This window comes from Branchiostoma floridae, chromosome 4, assembly GCF_000003815.2.
Source record: "Branchiostoma floridae strain S238N-H82 chromosome 4, Bfl_VNyyK, whole genome shotgun sequence".
Lineage (NCBI taxonomy): Eukaryota > Metazoa > Chordata > Leptocardii > Amphioxiformes > Branchiostomatidae > Branchiostoma > Branchiostoma floridae.
The window spans coordinates 29,210,427-29,219,705 of record NC_049982.1 but is presented as its reverse complement, the minus strand read 5'-3'; the positions used below and the strand labels follow the sequence as shown (position 1 = coordinate 29,219,705).

Here is a 9,279-nt window from a genome sequence, read left to right as displayed (position 1 = left end):
CTGTAGATCAATTTATTTTTGCAGGGATTTTAGTTTGCGGTTCGAACAATTGAAGCAAATTCTGTAGTACTGTTCGTGAAACATTAAATGGATATTCGTGCATTTGCATTTAGGCCTCTGCAAGTTAAGACACAAAATGAAACCACTGCAAAGATTTACAGTCAGAGTTATGGTAACAAAATTGAGCAGACACGTCACATGGTGTTTACCTGTAATTGCAAAGCAATGGCCATGGCAACAGACAGCAAGTCTTTGGTATCTCTTAAGGTTACAGTTAAGACATGGCATCTGTCCCTGTCATCTCTTTGTCTTCTCTCACACACACTGTTCACAGTTTGCTGAAGTCCAGTCAAATGTCTTCAAGACTTTTGGGAAAAAGGCCTTGTTTGAAATGTCTTGCAATGGTGAGTCACCCCCCCTCCCACCCTCTTTTCCCTTTTGTCTGCTTTTTCTTTCCAATCTATTGGTTTAAACCCCACATGCATAGTATCAGAACACGGCGTTTATCTGCAATCCCTATATATGGTCAATTTATAGTAGTTTTGGCACAAAGTGGTGTCACAGTAGTTGAAGGAGCCATGGAAATTATTCTGTGCATGTCAGCGAGTCAGAAAAACAGAGTGGTAGGGGAATACACCAGTCTTGAGGTTAGAGTTGGGTTACAATCAGAGCTGTCTACAGGACCCATCCTTCCCTCCTGGGACGAAAAATATTATATTACGTAATATATAAACGTCCCAAAAATGATAAGAAACTGTTGAAAATGTACTTTCATGGGCTTACAATGACATATATAACCAGGAAGATCAACAACATGGGCCCCCAAACAATTAGTGGGACGGAAGAATAATTCAAGCTGGAGACAGCCCTGGTTACAATGTTCGGTCTGGTTGAATTTTGCGCATGTACATCTTATTTCCGCAACTTCTGTGAGTTGGCTACAGTATGATGACCTCTGGCAGGGGTGAAGTAAAAAATTATTGGCTTTTACAAGATAGCCTGCTACCTTGTATCACTCTGCACTCATTTCATGAGGAGGCATATGAGAAAATTGTTTGTATTCAGGGCTCGAAATACTGGGTGCATGTGCACCCAGGTGCACCCAAAATTGGATCTGTGCACCCAATTATTTTCTGTGGGTGCACAGGGTGCACCCAAATATTTTCTTAGGTTTATGTATGTAAAGATATCAAAGCATACTAGTATACATCATATTCTTGACATCGAAGTGTTAGCAAGATAATAAAAATGTCTGTCATGGTACTTGTTTAAGATTGATAGCTCGTAAGTAAGTTTTGTTATTAGGTTATTACTTAAAGTTAAGTGGTGCACCCAAAATTTTTTTGGTGCACCCAATTTTTAAATCTGGTTGCACTAGTGCACCTAATCCCAAAAATGAATTTCGACCCCTGGTATTGCATCAGTTTTCTTCCATATTCTATGTTTCTTACGTCTAGGAAAAATATGTTGTGTTTCCGGTAGCAACTGCCAACAAGCCCTGGCAAATACCTGACGACCTTAACCTTTTTTTGATCGAGTGTTTGCAAGAGTCAGCAAATCTTTGCAAATTTCCTTACAAAATTGCTGTATTTTACACTCTGTTAACACAGAATGAATAGTCAATCCAAGGATGTACATCTTTGTCCAGTTTATCAAATGGTACATTGTCTGTGTTGGTTCACTTCAGATCTGCAGAAGTCATAAAAAAGAGAGAATCCCTGCATCTTTACCAACCCTGATTATGCTGGGATGACTATATACCTATGCTTTATACCTTATGCATTGTCAGCCTTGTACTCTATGCATCTTGTGGCAAAATAGGAAACTATTTTTTCTTCATTGGAAAGGGGTACAAAATCATATCCTCCCATAATTACCCCACCAAAATGGATCACAGTATATTTTTTCATCACAGATACTGCAATGTTTCAAGGGCAATATTTGAAAAGTCAATGCTACTTTAAAATTATACATGTATAATTGGTTTGACAGATGAATATTTTTGTTGTTTCAGATATCCGGGAAAGGTTCCACTACCATGTTCTCCTGTACATTGTGGTGATGAGAAATATGACAGAGTTTAACTGGAGCCCAGGTTGGTATTATATACTTTTTTTAACTGACCAAATCTTTTTTTTAAGTATTGTAAACCTTACATATGTGCCCTATGTGGCAGATATAGAGACTGTCTCTGTACCTGAATTTTCTGTACTAGTACCCACCCCTAATTCCAACCATACCTGTATAGTGACCATGTTACAGTACATTCTTAAACCAGGTGCATTGTACCACTAACCTCTACACTCCTATCACCAGACCACCTGTACCAGCTGATCCCAGACGTGTCCATGATCATCGCTGCCGAGTACCTGGTGGACTGGGTCAAACATGCCTTCATTACCAAGTTCAACGAGATCCCTGCAGACGTAAGTCTAAACCTCTCAATCTCAGTACATGTATATCAAAGGTCTTGTTGGCATACTCATGCCCCCTAGCAGAAGAAGTTAGAACTACAAGATCCCTGCAGACGTGAGTCTGGTCCTCTGAGTATACTGTAAAGGCATTCAAGTTTGTAGGAATTTAATTTTGCGATAGCGGGAAAAAGGACTTTTGCGGTGGTTTTAAGTTCTCGGTAGCACCATGCACTGTGGTCTCTTACTGCCATGGAAAAATGTTCGCGGTGGTTTTAGGTTTGCGGTGAATTGGCAACGCGAAAACCGAAAATCATTACGAGAATTTCTGCATTTACAGTATCAAAAGGTCTGGTCGGTCTGCTCATGCCCCGTAGCAAAAGAAGTTGGAACTACAAGAAAACGTTCACACTCACAGCTGCTGTTCAATATTGATACTGATTACCAGTATACTGGTACTAGTAGTTTCTGCATAGATTAACATTATGATATACACATCATTCTATTCTGTACTCTATGTTCATTAATAGTCTAGTCTATTTCTCGTCTTGTTTGTTTCTAACACCTTGTATCTAAACTGATTGACAGTTTGAGGTTGGGAAAAGTTGTAAAGGTATTATACTTAAATTGACATTTTCCCTCTATTCCCCCTTTTATTTCACTTTTTCACTCCATCTTTTTATCTCCCTCTCACTCTGTAGGTCTATGATGAGTACCGTGCCAGCCTAGCTTATGACATGATCAGCAGTCGACAGAAGAATGTAAGTATCAACAAATTTTTCCTTGCACAACCTTGTAGAAAGACAAGAAAACATGTCACAATGATAAACTTTCTTCAAACACTAAGTTGTACACGAAAAGTGATTGGCGACTGTGATCATTGAAAATTTGAATCATGTGCTACTAAATAAGATCATCAAATCAATCTATCATAGAATACTTGGGCCGTTTCATTAGTGTTGGAAGAAAGTTTAGCATAATTATACTACCTGTATATGATTACCTCTAACACAGATGAGCTTCCATGCCTGTACAACATGCTTTAGGTTTATCTGGTCTAACTGCTGTACAGTATTTGTTATAACTTGTTCCGTGTCTTTGATTTCTAGGCTTTCTCAGACCATTCAGATTTGGTTTCCAGAAGGATGGGCTTCATCCCATTACCCCTCACATGTCTGGTGAGTACACATTAACACGAAGAGCATTTCTAAGTCTTTCCTTGTCTTGTAAGCAGTAAGACCCATATACATTTAAAACCTTGTTGAGTTGTGTTGTATGTGTAATTTTGTTATGTGGCCATGTTGGTGATTGTGGATTTTGAAAATGTTTCCACAGGTTTACATGATTACTAGGAAGTCGGTGAAAGTACAGGGCACGACAGGCATCTTCCTCTTGGCCCTCACATATTTAGCGTGAGTCAATACCTCTTCTTACTGCACTTTTCTACCAATGAAATGTAGATCTGCTTATTCCATATAAAGTTTTAAGTAATATTATTGAGTGGAAGCACCAAGTACTGTAACTACTATTGCCACCAAGTACTTTAGGAGCATTCTCATTAGATAGCTTTAAAAAATGCTTGCAGTTTAATGGGTGAGGGTTAGTTATCACAAGTTGTGTAAAATGACCAGCTATATACATGTACCGGTAGATACTGATACTGATAATACTCATAGCACAAATATGTAAATTGTTACAGTTTTCTACAATATTTTGTTAATTGATCAAGGAAATAGGAGTTATAGGAAAAAAGTTTGCTATTCAGTCAATACCTACACTACACAAGGTTAAATAATATTGGCTATGGTCAGTAGTTGTGGACTTATGCTACATGTTTTCCTTTTTTCCTAAATCTTAGCCTTGTAACAGTGAAAGTGCTGAACAGCATTGTCCTCTTGGGGAATGCCTGCAAGTATGTGAAAGAGTCAGAGATGTTCAAGAACAAGCTGGCTAGCCGGCCGGGGAGTAGGAACGCCAGCCGGGCGGGCAGCCAAACAAGCCTCAACAACCCCATCCCAACATCCCCTCCACCCAACGTTGAGATCACCAGGACAGGGTCATTCTCCATCCACCCAACCTCCACGCAGAGCAACGACAGCTCCGTAGAGGTCATAGGAGCAGACCCTGTGGTACACACAAGCCCAGAGAAGCAACCTACTGAAAAGAAAAACGATTACACGAAGGAAACTGCTTCAAAAGAAAACGAAAAAGCGCAGACTTGTGTTAAAGCAAAAGAGCATGAGGGAAATACTGATCAGCACATCAGGAAAAGTAAAGAGGAGGAAAAAGAACCGCACCACGGGAAAACTCGCTCACCGGAAAAGGGAGGTTCAGAGAAAACGCAAGAGGGGGCGACAGGTGAAGACCGTATTAAAGATGACTCACAGAAACAGGAAGAGAAAAAAGATGATAAAACAGAGACAAAACTGCCAGATAAAGACACTGAACTGAAATACAGGGGAAGTAAAACTGATATCAGGGAGGTGGACAGATTCACTCTGTGTGGAAAGGAGATTATTTAGAGATAATTAAAGGAACTTGAGTTATTATTCAAATGCCACCTAGGCCACACTGACTTTGATAATATGGATCACCCTTCTGGTCACCCCAAATCTGATGCAAGTGTTTAGTTTAGTTTAGTTTATATAAGTGTGCCAAGCAAGAATAAGTTGGCAAAAGGAAAGTTCCCTTCATTATAAAATTTTAGTGGTTAGATTGGATAGAACAAATGACTGAACGCACAAGACTTAGTTTACAAAACAATGCATTTTTTTTCACATTTTTTATTTCGGAATTGACTTTGGCATAGTACAATATTAGTATCTGTTTTATGATGTTTTTTTAGCAATCCATGGCATAGGCTTGCTTGTTTTGCAGCTGCTTTTAATGATTTACAGATTTGCAAGATAAGCTACACATGGAAAGGAATGAAAATTGATGCAGGCACAGATGTCATCCATATAACTGAGTCAGTGTGGCCTTATTAAAAGTTCTCATCATCTACTGTTGAAAATAGATTCATAATGATGTACAGTGATGATTTGCTTGTAACATAAACACAACTTCAATTCATTTCTTATTGTGTGACTCATTGCACAGGACCTATAAATACATTATAATTTATAATGTGTAGCATGAATAGCTTCATTATATGTTGTGTTTTATGTTATTGTTGTGTACAATCATATAATTTATATCAGTTTAAAGCATGCTTTTACTTCTCCAGATTCGATCAGTTCTGTTTGTTTTTATGGTATGATGCCATTGATGTTACTTTGGGAAAATGTGAAAAGTTTATAGTCATTATGTGATAAAAGGACCAAGACTTTTTCACATTCAGAATTCCTGTATCTTGAATAAATGTACATGTAGCTGTATTGTACCATAACATTAAAGATAAGCATTTCATAGTATTGTTGTGAATTGAAAAAAAAATGTGTACAGTGTAAAGTTGTTTGCTTATTCTTTCTTTCTGTTGTACACAAATTCCTGAAGGATTTTAGAGATATCCGAAAATAATTTCATCAGATTGATAGATCATAGGACATATTACGAGATTTCATTTGCACAATCAGTTTTTCTCACCTGCTGATGTTTTGATGTCAGAGCTCTGTGAAAAGAGGTGAGAAAAACTAGTTGTGTAAAGGAAATCTCTTATGTCGCTAGAGATTATATGTATAATGTGGGATGTCCATCTGAAGGTAAAGCGACAAGAAAGACACTTTATGCTTTTCATTGCTATCTTGTCAAAAGAATGTTCATTTTCTGTTTGTCAGGAAGTTCTCTTTTACTCAGGTAATGTTGGGATCACTGGAAAGTATATTGTACTATAACTAAGTTGGTGAATGGTGTAGATGTACTGTAATTGTATTTTGTTTTAAAGAATACATGATTGTGTATTATTTAAATTAAGTGTCATCTCAAAGTGTGTCTGCTTCACTTGTTCAATGTTCCTTAACATGCAAAATATAGTTGCATCTAAAATATAAGTATTAACTAAGGATATATAAGTATAACATTTTTGGCATTTTCCAAAAAATAACATTTGGCGGCTAGAATCATACAGATGTTTGAAAATGATTAACGTTACAAATAGATTTTTGCAGTGTCACTTTCAAAATGTTTTCTATTCAAAGGAATTCAAATAGATTTAAATTTACATATTCAATTCTTCGAAATACCTATAACTACTGTGGCCTGGATTAGTATTGAAGGAGATAAAATCTTGTTTTAGTCTAATCAAATTATAATTCTTTTGATACAAATATTCTCCAAAAACCCTTGAGGTGATTTGGAATGGACCCTACCTTAGGGTTTTGTGCAGTGTTGGCATGGAGTTCAAACAAGGGGGTGTGGCGACAGACCGGCTCACGGAAACGAGGCTCGACTCATGATTTTCGCTAAGGATGATGGGTACCCGGAAGTGGTACGCGCGGTATATTCAAACCGGGGAGTCCTTGGCTAGCGATAAACATGATATCCAACTAGATCTACTGATCTTCGGGGTGCAGGATCGCCATATAGTCGAAGTCAGACAAACTTTAAACGATACCAATAGGTTTGGAAGCTTTTATGCTATGGAAAACTTTGAAATATGAACCTTCAACAAAATGAAATACCATTAATTTATGTGTCACAGATGACATAGATCTTCAAGGGGCTTTGCCATACAAAGGACAATTCAAAGCAGAGAAGAAGAAAAGTAATTTTTTTCAGAATTTATCGGAAGAAAACTTTGCATTTGTTACCTTTTTTGGTGAAAGTATATCTCTTTAAATTTAACTTTATTTGAATTGAAAGACAACACAGTATGCTACACCAGACAGCAAGATGCTGATGTATATTTCTCACCAAGTCAAATTGTTATTTCCAAGAAATTATCAAGTAATCAACAACTTGGATTTGTTATACTTTACTACAAAAGACACAGCTGCAATTGTTGAACATTAATTCATGTACAAAAATAAAAGTCAAACAGAAATACAGGCCAAATGTTCCTTATATAATATTGGATTCCTTTATTGCTAGGTTAGGGTTAGCCTGTAGGATTTGGCTAAGGTTTGTTTTAGCTGGGAAAATTTGGCTGTATCAACATTAACATGCATCTTCAAAGCATTTCTATTACTGTTGCATGACCATAATCAGTGCAAAACAGGATGCAAATCAGATACAGACTTTTGGTTCACTTTTTAATCTGCAATAAGAAAAACACATGGAAAAATTGCCAAAAGCTGGTTATTTCTTATTGGGCATACATGTAGCTGTGACAAGTTCACACAAGCACTATCATAGCAAAGTACCAACAGCTGTTGATGTGGAAAATACATCTACATACTGTAGGGAAGGCTCATTTCATACATTCTATCCATGTTACACTACACCGTGTAAAGTTGGTCTATATTTCATACATAATCCAGCATTGTTTTACTCAATGAAACAGCATTCTATAACAGGAAATGCTCATGAATAGAATTCCTATTGCCAAAGATACCATTACTGTTTCAGTATATCATTGTTAAAACCAACAAACACAAAATATCAATGACTTTCAATTTGACAACTTTCAAAACACTGGCAAAGTAGTGCTTCATTGTACTATATATAAGAATAAATGAATAGCATTGGTTATGAATAAGTAACATCTTAGAGTTAGACTTAAGACTAGAGTGGTCACTTACTGTACTGTTTACCATTGTTTGTTCGTCATTTTTCTCACTTGTAATTAGCCCTCAGGCAATAATTTCCAAGAACTTTTGATACTTATCATTAGTACTATTATTATAAATCCTTCTTCTCCCTCAAGCATATAGGCAGTCAGTTATTTATCATAGTCAACTCTAAAAAGGAAGCTAAACATAATTAAAAAGTTCTGAAATCATCAATTACAAAGCTTGATAAGGGATTATTTTAAAACATGTACTACTGTGAAAGGGAGAAAATGGAGTGTTGGCAGTGGTTTTAAGTTCGCGGTTGAAACTTCCATGCAGGGTTTTACTATTAAAGGCCAAATATTTGCTATCACTTCAAGCCTTCAGTTAGTTTATCACTGCAAAAAAACACATGAACATAAAACCACTGCAAACATTACCCATTTACAATTTGTAATAAGGACATATACACTGTATACTCTTCTTCTTCTTCACTGTACATGAAACAACTTTACAAATCACTGCACTGAAAATCCAAAACTCTGTATAAAATACCATGATATTCTCAAAATACAATTAACTATAAATATGCCTATGGTTGCATTCAACTCCTTTGTTAGGAAGGTAGTTCAAGGTACATCATCATATGTCAGAACTAAAAGTCTTCAGTGTTCATTTTATTTCCACTGCTGAGCGGACACCATCTGAAAAAAACAGAAAACATTTCACAGTGGAAAGTTAACAAGGAATTCATTGAACTATCATACTCTTCAATTCTACTAATAGAGTACTTTGATACGGTGTGGGTCACTTGAATAGCCAGATACATGTAATCTATGTGTGAGGGGGAGGGGGGCAGGGTATGCAGACAGCTGTTATAAAATCAGAAATCTGCAAGTTATTAATTACTTAAGTGCTTAACAATATTTTACTCCTTTGGCCTTATACTGTTATAGCAAAAAAATCAATCTGTAAGTAAAGCTATTATGCACTCAAGTGAATATGCAGCACATAACAAATACGCTCAAGTTTCATGTACTATCCCAGTGAGTAAGAATCAGAGTCTAAATTTCTTCATTAAAAAAAAATGAGTTGATATTTATCTGAGTAAGTGTCTTTCTGCATACTATAGTGAAGATACGAGTACTAATGACCTACTAGTATACAATGTCATATTGTTTCCTTTCAGGATGACTTCCATATGTATGTTGGTTGACCAA

The 9,279-nt window shown here is 36.6% G+C and overlaps 1 protein-coding gene and 1 long non-coding RNA gene across 3 annotated transcripts in view; one reads left to right on the top strand and one right to left on the bottom strand.

Moving 5' to 3' along the window:
• Positions 1-5,031, top strand: part of LOC118414004 (transmembrane anterior posterior transformation protein 1 homolog) — a 13,429-nt gene extending 8,398 nt beyond the window's left edge. Inside the window, exons 7-13 of one of the 2 annotated variants that reach the window (XM_035817713.1) lie at positions 335-404; positions 2,015-2,095; positions 2,317-2,426; positions 3,113-3,172; positions 3,521-3,589; positions 3,747-3,823; positions 4,270-5,031. In XM_035817713.1, coding sequence (XP_035673606.1) covers positions 335-404; positions 2,015-2,095; positions 2,317-2,426; positions 3,113-3,172; positions 3,521-3,589; positions 3,747-3,823; positions 4,270-4,933 — 1,131 coding nt within the window. In that variant the 3' untranslated portion in view covers positions 4,934-5,031. The remainder of the gene's footprint in view (positions 1-334; positions 405-2,014; positions 2,096-2,316; positions 2,427-3,112; positions 3,173-3,520; positions 3,590-3,746; positions 3,824-4,269) is intronic. The other variant, XM_035817712.1, reaches the window with a different exon arrangement.
• A 2,551-nt stretch (positions 5,032-7,582) lies between these two features.
• Positions 7,583-9,279, bottom strand: part of LOC118414003 — a 4,096-nt gene continuing 2,399 nt past the window's right edge. Inside the window, exon 2 of the long non-coding RNA XR_004830902.1 lies at positions 7,583-8,763. This is a non-coding gene — a long non-coding RNA (uncharacterized LOC118414003). The remainder of the gene's footprint in view (positions 8,764-9,279) is intronic.